General features: G+C 35.2%; 2 protein-coding genes across 2 annotated transcripts; one reads left to right on the plus strand and one right to left on the minus strand.

The window, feature by feature from the left end:
• Nucleotides 1-565: 565 nt before the first annotated feature.
• Nucleotides 566-5,117, plus strand: LOC132271070 (ubiquitin-like protein 5). Its single transcript, XM_059772333.1, has 2 exons — nucleotides 566-930; nucleotides 4,872-5,117. The coding sequence occupies exon 1, from the start codon at nucleotides 695-697 to the stop codon at nucleotides 914-916; it is 222 nt and encodes a 73-aa protein (XP_059628316.1). The 5' UTR covers nucleotides 566-694; the 3' UTR covers nucleotides 917-930; nucleotides 4,872-5,117.
• A 5,791-nt stretch (nucleotides 5,118-10,908) lies between these two features.
• Nucleotides 10,909-15,377, minus strand: LOC132271071 (auxin response factor 18). Its single transcript, XM_059772334.1, has 4 exons — nucleotides 14,786-15,377; nucleotides 12,947-14,123; nucleotides 11,334-12,229; nucleotides 10,909-11,221 (listed from the first exon to the last, which is right to left on the minus strand). The coding sequence occupies exons 2-4, from the start codon at nucleotides 14,063-14,065 to the stop codon at nucleotides 11,152-11,154; spliced, it is 2,085 nt and encodes a 694-aa protein (XP_059628317.1). The 5' UTR covers nucleotides 14,066-14,123; nucleotides 14,786-15,377; the 3' UTR covers nucleotides 10,909-11,151.
• Nucleotides 15,378-15,603: the final 226 nt, after the last annotated feature.

Consider the following 15,603-nt stretch of genomic DNA (forward strand, 5'->3'; position numbering starts at 1 on the left):
TTTTTAATTAGTAGCTAGTAATTGATATGCTGAGTAATTTATATAATAATCAGTTATCAATGTATATTTATATAAACTTTTGTTAATATATATATTATTTTTGTTACAAAATAACTAATATACTTTAATAAACGTGCTTAGTATTTAATAAATGAACTTATTTAAAATATTAATTAAATCAATGCTTAGGTTTAAGTTTACATTTTTAGTATTCTCATTTTTTTTTAATATGTTGGAGATGGTAGTTGAATAAATTAGTTTTTTTAATTAATAAATAATTGTTCCTTTTTAAATTGATTTGTTTAATAAATTTTAAGTTTTAATTCTATCACGTAGTTATTCACGTTGTTTGTCATATACTGTATTTTATAATAAAATAAATATTTTATTTATCATTTAAATAAGAACAAAAATAGTATAATATTATTTTTATTTCAAATCCAACTTTATATCCAATTTGTTTAACATATAAATGGAAATTCCAATTCCTATTCCAATTACTATTCCTTTTCCAAATCCCAAAATGGTTTAATCGGCTATAAAAAGTTAAAAACCCCATCACGCGAATATTCCACCTTCATCGAGTTGACAGGCTTGTGTTGTCGTGGTCTTCTCTCTCTTAGTCAATAATTTCTCTCTCTAGGGTTTCGGGGGTTTCGAATTTGTAGTTGCAGGAAAGGAAGAAGAAGAAAAGATGATTGAGGTGGTGTTGAACGATCGATTGGGGAAGAAGGTTCGTGTGAAGTGCAACGACGACGACACCATCGGCGACCTCAAGAAGCTCGTCGCAGCCCAGACCGGCACTCGCGCTGATAAGATCCGCATCCAGAAGTGGTACAGCATCTACAAGGACCACATAACCCTCAAGGACTACGAAATTCACGACGGCATGGGCCTCGAACTCTACTATGACTAAATAATATCAATCAGGTCTCTTTATGCTATTAACTCTTCTTAGTCGCTTATTTGTTTGCAAGTAAACACAAGTTTGATTGTTCTTTCTACGGATAATTATATATATATATATATATATATATATATATATATATTCTCTTGTTAATTTATTTATGCATGTTATCGTTGTTCAGTTGTTAATGTTGGGGCTTCTTGTTTTGTTTTGAATTGATGGAATATGCATTGTGATTGTCTCTGTTTGTGTGCATGCCTTGAGAAGAATCAAAGTACTCAACTTGAAGCAGTAAGGACTGTTAATCGAAAATTTTGTGGCTGATGATAGTTAATGATTGTGGATCTGATGTTAAAGTTACACGGAGAGGGAGAGGGAGAGTGTCTCTCTCTAAAATTATCTTAGAGCGGGAGCAAGCAATTATCTGTACATTATACATGCATCCACATAGTGTACAATCATATGTGTCAATTAAATTTAAATGTGCTATTATTTTTTAGAGCATATATATGTATATGTGTGAATTCAGTATTGATTGTTATAGGATAAGTAAAATAAATCAGTGCACACAATCTCATAATGTAATGGCTTTGTTGGAAACATCCTATGCCTTTCCTGGAAAGGTTGGTTACAAGTTGAATCTTGGCTTTGTCACATATTTTTAAATTCAAAGCAGCAAATACACATGTACATGTGTGCAGAGAGAGACTAGCATTCCTTAAGCATTAGTGACCTGAGTTAACGTGTCAACGCACTGATACTTGCAAATTACTATTGCCCAACCCCAGATTGGGAATTGCAATCTGTGAATTCTAGAAATTCAGCAAGCGGATTCTTAGCACGTTCACTCTCAAAATGTCACTGTGTTTGGAGCGATAAAGCGCTCACCAATATAGGCGTATTGTGTGACCCTGGTCACGGTTCATTGAGAAAGGAGGGACGAGCAAGACATCCACTGCGACTCTATAGGACTAAAGAAAAAAATTAGGAGGGTTACAAATTTAGCCGACTGAACTGAAGCACAACTGGTTAACAAATTATCTTGTGGAATAAGATGCATGTGCAAACATGTCAAAATTCCTGAAAGAAGGTCAGGCACTAAAAGCATATGTTCTATAGAAACTATCTCTTCATATCGGAAGATATAAAACTCGTTTTTTACTTATGAGATTGGTGTTATGGAGATTGGAGTGATGAGTAATCCAACAGCTTTGAACCTTTCACTAGAGGAACTCTGTTTCAACAATTAAATGACACAATGTTCTAATACAATAAGACATTGCAACCTGATTTTACTTTTATGATAATTGTCGCCTTTGGTAGCTATTGGATATAGATATACACAATTGTCTTGTTTTCACTTTTTAGTTTTACTGAAATAGTCTGAAATCACAGTTTATAGATTGGTATCATGCTTATCTCTTTAATCTAAATCATGTCTTTTTGGTTTCAACTTTCAATGGTTCAAGCTTTCCTTGCAATAACTTGATCGTGTTATTATTGAAAACTTACATACTGGATCTTATTTCATCATCCAAAGTTTGTTCATAACCTAAGCCAAACGAGAGGTGTAAAAAAAATCCTTTTTATTTTTCAATAAGTAATTGAATTGAAGACCATTGTGTGTTTCTTTATGACGATGCCCGACCAATCAATTGGACTTGGCACAGTCATTGGCAACCTCGTTAACGTAATGGTTATCCCATCTTTGACAAATTTTAAATGTGTCGTCTCTCTTATTCTCCTCCACATGCAAATGGGACAATATATATATATATATATAAGTAACACAACATGGGTACAATGGATCAAGAACTCGCATATGATGATGGAAGAAGAAAAAGGTTTAAATTATGATCTTACATAAAGGTTCCTATTTCTGAGATAGATGAAAACCTCTTTTTTCACCATATCTCATTTATTTTAATTACTAGTCAAGTATATCATTAAAGAACAATAGCATCATATATTACATTTTTTGAAGTTAAATACTTTGGATTTTTGCTTTTCTGATGCTAGTTTCCCCTCAATTTGATTTTGTAAGGCTTTGAAATTCATAAGATATTTCAGAATTTTCTTAATAGGGTAACTTATGCTTTTGCTTTTCCTTGATCAGTAACATACGACGTCCACACCTCTCTCTCTCTCTCTATCTAATCCATTGAATCATATGCTACAACTCGTCAAGGATCTTCTTGTTAATCTTTTAATTTGATGATGACTCATCTTGTCCCATATATAATTAGTTTCTCCTCTTAAATTCCTTCTCTTTTTTTCTTTTTTTTTGTTGAGTGTTTTATTACTAAATGGCATCAAGTTCTCTCTAAATTTAAGTTCCTTGCATAATTTTTTGGATTCAAACTTTATTTCTCTTTTACATCATAGTAAAAATTATGTAAAACCTTGGTTATTATCTTTCTTTAAGATAGTTCACCTCTCCCACAAGCAAAAGGATACTTACCTACTTAGTGAAATGATATGTTTGATGGCTCTGTCAATCCCTTTTCTTTTTTTTTCCAAGTATGGCTCTGTCAATCTTTCCAAGAGTTTGTTTTGTGTGTGTTTGTGTATTTGTATATCTATCAAAACATCCCCTCATTGAAATTTCTATCGCACACTATATACGACCAACTATAAGCTCGAGTGGTATGTCTTGCCACTCCTAAGGAGAGAGGTATAGGGTTCAACTGTCTGTTGGGATGTGTGTGTTGTCTCACTTATCAGAAAATAAAAACAAAAATTGTCATTCATTTTTCTTCTAAAATTTCAGGCTGCCCTTCTAACATTGCCTGAACACTTGTATTGGCTCATGGTTACAATACATATCTTAGAGTATGGTGAATTTGATCACTTATTTATGTGAAATTGTGATATTTCTTTTTCATACACATGGAGGGAGCGACACGGATCTTTACTGCGAATTCCTTCTCCAACTATTATTGCATTTGGGCTGATACAAATGATTATGCATGGTTTAGTGTATTATTACATTGTTCACTGGCATAACAAATCTCTAGAAGTTTGAATTATTGCAATTACATAAAATCGTATGGCTGCTTTGGTTGTTTACTACTTGCATAACTTATTATTTCCTAGTTTAAAAAAGTGTATACATAATGAGATGGCAAAATCTGTTGTTACATAGAATTGTTCGGTGATAGATGTAATAGATTCTTGCCCTTGGAGAAAATGGGGTTTGAAATTTCAGCAACTATTAATGCTTTTAGGAAAGTACCATTTTTTGGTTTATATGGCATGTATTGCAAAGCAAAATCTTGGGTCTTATTTCAACTACATTGTATAGAATTCTGATTTAAGTTGGGCAGTAAGAGATGATACTGTTAGTGGTGCCTGTGGAGTTTCACACACCTTCTATTATATAAGTAGTAATTATTTTCTACCACGTGTTGTCACACACTCCCATCACTTGCTTGGATGAAAATTTATTTTTTTGTTTTTCCAACCATGTGAGGCTTCTTTTAACTTTGATGATCTTTTGATGCAATATATGCTTATGAAGGAAAAAGAATACATGTCTTGAGGGAAAATATTGCACAAGAACAGCCAGTGTTGTTAAAGGCGCGCCTAGGGTCCAGGCGCAACACTTGCGCCTGTTGTGTGGCCAGGTGCCCCTTTGACAACATTTGCGCCTTGAATATTGAATATTAATATGCTTTAATAGTAATTTAATTTTTCGATTGCGCACCTTTGCTCCAAAGGACCTCGTGCGCCTTATTGTGCCTCGGGCCTTTGATAACACTGAGAATAGCTGTATTTGTTGCATTCACTTTGGCTGCTGTGAACCTGTAATATTTCCTAAAATTTGTTTTGTTTTTTTATTAGACATCAGACTGAAGAATCATCTGTAAAATTTGCATCTTGTTCCGAGAGGTTTACTGGTTTTCCTCAATAGAAAAGTTTTGAAATTAGAAGCTTACTTGAGTTTTTCTCCCCCTCTACTCAGGTGTGATATAGTATCGTGTGGAATGGGCATCTTGGAAGCAGGAGTAGGGTGAAGATGTTTGATGAAGGAAGATCAGTGTCAAGTTCACTGCAGTTTCCTAGTAATTTTCTCCTTTCCGTAATCCATGTAATGCCTTGTTACTGATGAAATAGGACTTGCTTATTATATAAGCAAAAGCTACTACTGACTTTATTATATGCTTGTGGGGATTTATATGAGTGGTATGTGAAGTGCTTGTTCTTAAAACTGAATTCTCACAGTAGGAACATGTTCACACATAATGCATTATATGTTTGGACTGGAATTAGTTAGGTTTCCATAAGACCATGCAACCACTTTTATGGTAACTGCATTATAACTCTTGTTTTATTTCGTTCAGAAAATGGAGCAAGTCACTTCCTTGTTTCGCTCAACACTTCTGAGCATTTTGGGTGTTCCTTGTTGATTTCCCCATTTTGGCTAGAAATTTGTTGTTTCCACTAGTGCCCCTTGGACCACTAAGACTTTTATTTGTTTTCTTGTAATCCTGATATCATGGAGTGGTGTCACCCGACGGGTTAGTGTGAGCTTATTATCCATGCGGTTATGTACTCTTTGAAAATGAATCCATTTTCTTAAAGATCCTGGCTTTCGTTCTTTGGTGGGTTACCGAGATCCTTTCGATGACCTCTGTTGTGTTGAAGGAATATCTATATAATCCGATCGATTGCACCTCCTTAGCTGTTGGATTGAAAATGAGTGCGCTCTCTAATGAAAGGCTTGGGTTATATATGCCAGGATGAAGGAGTTCATGATATATTTATACAACTATATACGGAGGTACACCCATAAATGTAAACATACATGCATATATTAGTTGTATTGATGTCTGTGGTACATCATAATTTTTTTGTAGATAAATATGCTTGGGTTAAAATCCTTCTAGCATCTAATCCATCTATGTAGTTTGTTTTTTTTTTTTTTTTTTCTTTCTCTACAAGCAGTAAGCTATGTGATGATGGTGTTTTTTACTTTTTAGGCAAGGATGGGTATATATGTGATAGCAATGCTTGACTTATCAAAAAAAAAAACATGTGATTGCAATGCTTGAAGCCATCTTTTGCTACCAAATTTGACATAGCAGAAGCAAAAGAAAACCAAACCAATTACACTTGGACGTTAAAATTCATCAGGGGCATTCACTGGCAAAGTAAGAGGTCTCGATAATACCAGTCGTGCTACACCCACTGATTTGGTGGGACTCATACCTTAACGACAAAATATAAGGCACACAAAGTGAGGTGAGAGTGGAGCGAAAGCTCAGATCACAGAGCAGTAACTCAGGACAGAATATAAGGCGCACAAAGTGAGTTGAGAGTGGGAGCGAGGGCTCAGATCACAGAGCAGGAGAGTGGGAGCGAGCGACCTTCATGCATGCTCCACTTGGCTTGGGGGGATATAGCTCAGTTGGTAGAGCTTCGCTCTTGCAATTGGGTCGTTGTGATTACGGGTTGGATATCTAATTTTCAGGCGGTAATGATAGTATCTTGTACCTGAACCGGTAACTCACTTTTTCTAAGTAATGGGAAAGAGGACCGAAACATGCCACTAAAAGACTCAACTAAGACAAAGATGGGCTCTCATCACAAAGTGAGAGTGGGAGCGAGCGAAAACTATCTTAAATTAATGTAGTAATATATGAGGAATGATTCAGACTTGAATATTATTACTCTAAAAAGTGCCAAAACTATGTAAATGAACCTTAAAAGCAAAAATGCTGTCATAACCCAATGGTTGAGTCGCTTTCCATTGTCTGCAGTTTCAAGCATTCACATTGTAACTTCTAATCTAACATTATTGCCTTGAAAAAAAGAAAAATGCAAATTGTAAATACAAATAAAAATATGTTATGCTCATATGGTAACGATTTTCTTATGAGTTGAATATCTCTACATTATCACATGATGAATTGTGATAATGCGTTCAAACTTATTCCCTAAATTATATCGCATTAAGAGTTCAACATATAACAAGATACATAACAATTAAATTAGAGGATATTGTTCTACTGTGGATAAATAAAGTTGGTCAATTTACATTTTTGCATAGAAAAATAACATATATAGAAGTTGTTCAATTTACATTTTTGCATAGAAAAATAACATACACACACACACGCACGCACAAATGGGGTCATGGGGAGGCTAGCTTTATAGCCTTATCTTATTGACTTTGGATACCAAATTAAAAACACAATGATGTTTTGAGATAAAAGTCAGTTGGCTTGAATCGAGAATACAAATTAAACTAACCGACCCATAGTTCCATGTTCTTTCTATGTTCCCCTGCATTTCAATGATTGTATAAGTATGAAGAAAATAGAATGGATAACAGGTTGGAAACTTGGGGCAATGGTAACCTGATTTCTAGGGTTTGACTCTGACTCATCTTTATGAAACATCACTCTGGAATTCTTGGATCTTGGTTACTCAGTAATATTAAATTTCAACCCAAACAATGTCGCTTTAAATTGAGTTCCTCATATTCAACGACTTGTCCTCGTGCACATTTAAACCCCTTTTTATTTATGATAGTGACATAGCTCAATTAGTTTAATAGATTTTGATTACTTCTACCATTACTTTTTGAATTTCTTTTGCGTTTGGCTTAAATAGATTTTGGATTTCTTTCGTTGACTATTCTATGTGGACAACTTTTTACCACTATAGGTTCCATTAGTTTGTTTGTTACACCCAAATAATAATAATAATAATAATAATAATAAAATATTAATTTCACTAACCACCTCTTAAGTTTGTCAATATTCAACATAAACCCCTTCTACGTTTCGTAATCTCACTTGTCTCCCATGTTAGTGACTTTTTATCGTTCTGTAATGAAATCTTTGCTATCATTTTTTTTTTCTACTCACACACCCCCCTCCAAGAAATTACTTGCACATAGCAGGAATCGATCCTGAGACCCAATACTTCATGAGATACCATGGCCTAAGTCTTTTCTAATTAGACCAACTCTTTGGAGTTAATTTTTACTATCTTTTCAGACATTAGAAGGGCAAAATAGTCAAATAAAGGAAAATTTTGTTACATAAATCATAACTTCAAGAAATGTAAGTGAGATTATAAAACATAAAAAGGGTCTGTGTGAGACATTAACAAACTTCAAGAAAGATAAGTGAAATTAACTCAAAATAAAATAATAATAATAATAATAATAATAAAGAGAATGTCCCATGTAAATTGAATTAAAACATAACTCAACTTTTTAAATTTAGTTACTTGATCAAGTGACATTTTCAATCAGTTTGACTACTATATTTGTAGAATGCACTACTATGTGAAATGATCTCAGCCCTATAATATTGTAAAGCACACGAGTTATACAACAAACGAACATAATTGAACCTCTCCTTTGCCTCCCAAAATGAAAAGTCAGTTTAAATTTTTCAAGACCACTTGAATGTGTGAATTTCTTATCAAAATCCAATATATATATACATATATGAAATTGATTAGCTTTTTTGTTGTTCAAAACATTAACGCTTGTAATATGTTTGATATAAAGTGTAATTTTGAATTGATGCATAGAAATTATAAAAATTTGACCTGAATGATTAGGTAAGAGACCGTTTAGCGGGTGAAGCGGTTAGCACATTGAAACATTTTAGAGAGAGAGAGAGAGAGGGAAACGAGGGACACGAGAGAGAGAGAGGGTCCAACCATCGAAACGGCGCGAACGTTGTTCCGAAGTGGTTGAACGAGAAGGCCCTCACGTGAACCCAACTTGTTTGTTGAAGAGTTTAATAATTGTAGTATGTATGTATGTATATAATATATGTATATTAGTGGGTCCCTATCCGTAAACCACGCATGGGGAATGTGTCTAATAATGTCAATGTCTGTCTGTAAACATCGTCATCTTTGCCGCCTGTACCTTACTTTATGTCCAAAACACTTACCGTTGCTTTAGCAGTACTAAATGTCAAAAACACCTCTGATCTAATTTCACACGCTGTTTGATTTTGCCTTCCTTACACTTGGCTTCCACGCGCTTACATATATATATATATATATTTATACAAATATATATATTCCACAGGGATGCACAATCTTATTAATTAATCAAGAAACCAGTCTCTCAGCATCTGTAGATGGTACTTTTGACACACGGACCTTTCTAAATCTCACAATAACGGGAGTATGGTACACTGGAGTAGCCATTAGTTGATAAAATTACGGACATACGAGGCTCTCCAAATTTCACAATGACATGGAGTATTATTCATTGAATTAGCCATTTACGTGATTAAACTGTATACATAAGAGTCTTTTTAGATCTCGTAATGACGGGGGAATATCGTGCACTGAGCTAGCCATTTACTTTTTTTCTTTCCTGAATGAGCTGGCCACATATGAGTCTCTCCAAATTCAAAGAGTAACGTGCACTAAATTAACTATTTACTTGATAAAACTCCAGATATGTGAACCTCTCCAAATCTATGCATTGAACTAGTTATTTACTCAATAAAATTGCAGAAATGTATGCCTCTTTAGTTCTACAATGACGAGAGTACTTTGCACCGAACCGACCATTTACTTTTGTAATGGTGTTACATATACCCTTAGAGGTTATGTAGTAAAAACTTTTTTTTTTATTTTTATCAAACCCTAATTTTAATGTTCTCTCATGAATTGACAAACTACTGCACACACACACACATATATATATCAAGCCTTTGACATATAATCATTTTCCGAGTTCTATTTAATTCCCCTAATAATATTTCCATGAGATGAGATCTATGTCTCTAATGTCCGATTTGAAATATGCTAGGGCATCATGTGGATTCATATATAGTGGTTGACAATCTGACTCCATAATCTTTGTGTTGTCTAAACAGTAACTAAAAAAGGTCACAATATGTGCCATTTGACCAACAAAACAGATCTCGTGTGGCTTAAAGCAGTCAATTACTCAGGTTAATCCTTGACTTTAGGCCTAATTATTTCATTAATTATAACAAATTCAAATCCCAATGCAAAACCTAGATATATTTTCCAACACTTGCGGCACTAGAGTAGGTTCCTATGGTTGCAACTTCAAAGTCAAACCCTTTGCTTAAAATAACATCCACTAATTTATTATAATTTTACCAAGTATTTATCAGTGAAGAAGAAGATTACACTTATATACCCTTCCTCATATATATATATATATATATATATATATTAGACTTTCTACTAACAAATACTACCATGTTTCTATTGAGAGAAAAAACAATGTAGTGTTTTTTTTTTTCCTTCGATCATACACCAATTTCTCTTCCTTCACTTTCATTTGACATGATAAAAAAATAATTACTCACTATTTTCATTATATGGTAAAAAGCAATGTCAAAGAACCTTATTCTTCCTTATGAAAAATTTTGTATGGTTGTTGAACATTTGGTAAATCAATTTAATCTAAAGATCATTTGTTCAGATTTTTTTGTAATATAATGATAAACTCTTGTGGAATAATTTTTTCAATCTGATAGTTTAAATTGATCCATCAAGTGTTCAGATTTTTTCAATTTTTTATCTTCAAGAGAACAAAAACAGAGCGATAAGAGAAGCACCCGAGTCTCAATTTCTTTATTTGAAATTGAGAATTCTAGTTATAACCGGGAATTATTACGTGACCACAAACCAATCAGGCAGTATTTAACATCTAAGTAAAAAGCTGCGAATAAAGCTTTGCTCATATTCGCCACATTTGCTTAGATATCAAATAGTGATTGGGTTTTGATCCTTTGCTTAGATGTCAAATGGTGATTGGCCGAACAAAAGTGGTTATGATTCTCTCCTCAGGGTCAAGGATTTGAAACAATGGATAACAATCCCACTGATTCAAGAATTTGAAAAGACAAAGATTCACCTAAGAACTTGACATCAACGTGAGATCCAAAACTTTCAAAACATTGACAAATGCTATTAATCAACCACCGATTCAACATTTCAAGCACACCATAAATTTATAGAAATTTCTAAAGCAACTAGAATTAAAACCAACAATATACAGAATAAAGTATGCGATGAACAAACAATTCAGAAACGATTCATGTAAAAGACAAATCAAGGGCAAAGCTACATTAATTGTGCTAAACATCCCAAAATTGGATGAAGCAGGCTTCTCCCACAACTCCCAAAATTCAAGGAAAACAAAATTCAACAACTGAAACGAAACACTTGATGATTCAACTGTACATTTGAGAAAAAGAAAACGGAAAGTCGGTTTTGCTCTACCGTCCCAAGTTGTCACTGCCTGAATCCGTTAGAATTGTGAGCCTTCTTGCCGTCTTTGAGAAATCGCTGCAACCACCACAACAAGAAGAACAAAAAGGAATAACCATTAATATTCCACAAGGTCATTAACCTCACTTGGTATAAAAATAATTATTGAAGAAAGACGCATTATATTTACCTGAAGAGTTCATCTCCAATGTGTTTAACAACACCGGCTGTGTCCTGATAGAGCACATTGCTCAACATCTCTGATCTTTCTACATCGAACATTTTGGCCAGCTTGCTGTACAGTTCTTCATATGACACGAGGACTGACAGGTCAAGAGTCCGACCCACATCCTCCGATTCCATGAACACCTTGCAGTGACCAGTCTCCGAGCCAAACTCAGATTTTTGGTGATCCTTGTACCAGGGAATCCCTTCATCTGATGAGTTCCCCGGTGGACTAGTCTGCAGAACTGCTGATCCTGAGCCATCGGAGTTATTTGCCGTCTTCTCCGGATTCCCGTCTGATGAATTGTTTCCGACCGTATCAGAACAGCTTTGAGAGATCTGCTGCTCAGTTAGAATGGGTTGACCAAACAGCAAGAACATAGGTGCTTTGATATCAGTATTTTTCTTTTCACTTTGGGTAGAGTTTCCAATCGTCAACAAGCAAGATATATTCTTTTTGCTTTCAGGATTGTCTCTGAAGCCGACGTTGGAGATTCGAGAAGGTGGGGCAGCATGATTAAGTTGCTGAAAACCGACTGGAAACAGACCCGACTGCAGTTTGTTGAAGTGGAGATCTGGTGAAGGTAGTCCAAATTGAGCATGCCTGGCTCCCTGTATGCCTGCAGGAATGTTGTCTGGTATACAACACAAGGGACTGTTGGACCTAAGGGGGTTGCTGAGGAATGGTGGCATTGGAAATTGCCCGACAAGGGGGAAATCTGGAGGTTGTGGAAGCCGCAATTTCTTTCTTGGAGGTGAAAAGGGGGAGAGGTGGATGGTGGGCATGTTTGACACCAATTCAACCAACCACGGGCTAACTCGCTTCACATTTTGAAGTAAATCCGGCTCATCCCATGCTACCTGAAACATGAAGTTTAAGCCAAGAAAAGCTAGAAGCAAATGAACAAATAAACGAACTAGTTCTAGTTTTAAAAAATCGGTAGGGAAGGCCACCGGAATTGCCCATCTTAGTAATCAGTAGAATGGACCGCTCTATGCAATCAGGCCCCATGTTTATATTACAGCCATGAAAAGCAAATCGTATCTATTTCATAACAGTTTTCCCTCAATTGGACTCTAAACTACAGCTGTGCTATTTTGCAGAAAAATTAATGAGCAAATTGAAGTTTGTCTAGCATACTATTTAAACAATATTCTATTTTATAATGATAATAACTTCAATGTGATACACAACTTCCTGAACATATTTTGCCAAAAGAGGCTTTCTTAATATATATTTAAATTGAATATTCAACTCTATTAATATTAACAGCACTTTATACAGTGGCCAAGTATCACATACATGCCGCAAAAACTAAAATTGATAATTAAACTTAATGAAGCAAAAACTAAAATTGATAATTAAACTTAATGAAGCAAAAACTAAGAAGTACCACATTTTAATTATTTCAAAGCAAAACACTAAATTCCACAAGAATAACCATTCAAACTCAACAGTTAAAATGGAATACAAGGCAGAATCTAATAAATTTGTTTTTTTCCTAAAAAGAATCTAATAATTAACAATATGTAGGAAAAGAACTTGCATGAATAATAAGTAATTGCTACTTAATGTACCTGGAGAAGACGCCATGGAGAATTAGGCCAACGGATGGGGTCGTCAACCTGCACATTAGAGATGGTACCCATGAACCAGCTTATCCGCGACGAATCCTCCGTCTCAAAAGCCATTTTGAACCTCATCCCAGGCAACCACTGGTTCCGCATTGCAGCTCTCACAGATGAAGCCTTCACACAAAACTCAGGGGTGCTTGCACGCGGATAGTAAACAACCTCAAAGGGCTGTCCGTTGGCAGCAAGACTTGCAGCTTCAATAACAGCTTCGGCCCTCACTCTTATCTTTCCCTTCAAACCCCCATTACCATTCGCATTCCCTCCATTACCATTCCGCATAAATTTATTCTCATCTTCTCTCAATAAAGCGGAATACCCCCCATAAGTAGGGGCACAATTCCCACCTAAGGTGTTCCAACCAGATGGTGACTCCGTTCCACCACCAATTCCCCTCTTTGCCCGCCGAATTCCAACACAAAGATCCCCGTTATCCGCTCTCAAGAACACAATTGAATCCCCTGCAACAAGCTTCTTTTGGTTCACAAAATTACTCCACCCCGTTGTCAAAAGATGACGGCGTGGAGTCCCTCTATAAATATGCCTAAATTTCCAAACCTCACCATGCACATCCTTTGCAAGGATGGTCTGAACCGGGGGTTCTGCCGTGTAATCCAACCCCGGAAAGATAGTCTCAGCACAGTACCGAGGTACAGAGAAACCCCCACCGTTATTCGCATCAGACTGTGTCAATGTCTTTGCAAATGAAGCAGGTTTCTCTGGACTCTCAGTCTTATCAATCCCCAAAAACCCATCATCAAAATCACAATCATCACTTCTCAAAGGAACCAATTTTATCTTGGCATAAACCTCATCGGTCTCAGTATCGGCCATAAATTTAATGGTTGATACTCTGCATAGCATGACTGCGGGAATTTTCGAAAAATTCCCGAAATCAATGAAGCCATGGGCATGTTCTGCATGGCCCTGAGGGAAATAATAGACCTTTGAGTTCAGTGGTGGCATTTGTACCATCCCTCCGGCACAGGCATGCCACAACTGGGAATCCAAGCACTTCTCCAAATCATTCATTGGTTTATTCACTGAATTCATAACTGTAATCATTGTGATCTAACCCTTTATAGCATATAATTCCTTTTTTCCCTTCTGAATTCAGTAGTTGCTGTAATTATTATCAAAAGAACACATATTTAAGCCAAATAATTAACTAGAGGTTAAAGAAATTATGTACTGACTCTTAAAATACATAAATGCTTCGTTTGGTGGCTGAGAAAATGTAGGAAAACATAAGAGATCAAAGTATTGATTCATAGTAGAATTTTTGTCAATTAGGACTCAAACCCAAAAATTAAAAAGGGGAAAAAGAAAGAAAATATTAGTAAACCAACTTGGCTAAAATTAGGATGTATTTTCATTTTCCAGAAACCATAACACCATGAAAAAAAAAAAAAAAAAATTGTCAACTTAAAATTTTTATATGTACATATATATATATGCTGTGTTTGGTCGAGGAAAACATAATAGATCAAAGTATTGATTCTTTAGGAGAATTTTTATCAATTACGACTCATACCCAAAAATTGAAATGGGAAAAAAGAAAAAAAAAATTATGGTAAACCAAAGTCTGATAAAACCAAGTTGGCTAAAATTAGTTGTATTTTCATTTTCCAGAAAACAAAACATCGCGATTTTTTTTTTTTTTTTTTTTTTTAAAAAAAAAATGTGTTGAAATTTTAATTAGTTTTCCATTTCTCTTTCTATCTATCTGTTTTCTGAGGAACCAAACAAAGGTACAATGCGTAAAAAGAAAAAGAGAAACAGTACCTTTGCTACGCTTGATAGTGTGAAGCCACAAACTCTTATTCGGACCCAACACACTACTAAATCAAAATTAAGCACGAACCAAACACATCCCTGAACAATTTCTCTCACATTTGAGCCTCCATGAATTAGAACTCCATCTAATCATAAATCAAAGCACAAATCTCTCTCTAGAAGTCTCACTCTGATCTAGGTAGTGGAAGACTCTGAATCAACAAATATTTGAAATCAAAACATTTTCAGTTGCAGAAACAAAATCAACACTACGAGTGATATTTAATGTGATGAATTTGATATTACACACAAAGCGAGGTGTGAAGGGATTTAAGGGTAGAGAGATAAAGCGAGTGAAAACAGAGTGTTTGACAGAGGAGAGAGAGGGGGGGCAGAGAGCAGAAGCTTCGTTGCCGACCAGACGGTGGCAGGTAGAGAGAGAAAGAGGGATTTGACACAAAATTCCAAATGGGTTTTTAGTTTGGAGGCAGAGATTTTCTCTCTTTCGATGGTTTGTTTTTGCGAGACTCCAAAGATTGACTCTTCAGATGATCGATCGACAGCCCAACTCTCTCTCTCTCTAACCCCCCCTCTCTCTCTCTCCTCTTATATCTCTCTTATCTTTTAATTCCACAGTACTTTCTTCAGATCTGAATCTCTCAGTTAATGCCACTAACTCCACTTTCATAGTTGGCGCGTGTTCCGCAGTTACAATCAAAACAGCTTGAATAGTAGTACTAATATTTCCTCATTTTTTATTTTTTTATTTTTTTAAGTGGAAGGTTAAAATTTAAAGTTTGAGTGAAGTTAAAGTATTATTTTCCGGA

The sequence above is a fragment of the Cornus florida genome, unplaced genomic scaffold, assembly GCF_030987335.1.
Source record: "Cornus florida cultivar Cherokee Brave unplaced genomic scaffold, ASM3098733v1 CherokeeBrave_3.0.0_Hap2_Chr08, whole genome shotgun sequence".
NCBI classification, from domain to species: domain Eukaryota; kingdom Viridiplantae; phylum Streptophyta; class Magnoliopsida; order Cornales; family Cornaceae; genus Cornus; species Cornus florida.

What these genes read in the sequence shown, in the direction of transcription:
- LOC132271070 (XM_059772333.1), top strand. Translation starts at nt 695, where the DNA reads ATGATTGAGGTGGTGTTGAACGATCGATTGGGGAAGAAGGTTCGTGTG.
- LOC132271071 (XM_059772334.1), bottom strand. Translation starts at nt 14,065, where the DNA reads ATGATTACAGTTATGAATTCAGTGAATAAACCAATGAATGATTTGGAG. An exon ending in CTCCATGGCGTCTTCTCCAG is followed by an intron (nt 12,230 to 12,946) that starts GTACATTAAGTA and finishes TTCATGTTTCAG; the next exon opens with GTAGCATGGGATGAGCCGGA. An exon ending in ATTGGAGATGAACTCTTCAG is followed by an intron (nt 11,222 to 11,333) that starts GTAAATATAATG and finishes TGGTGGTTGCAG; the next exon opens with CGATTTCTCAAAGACGGCAA.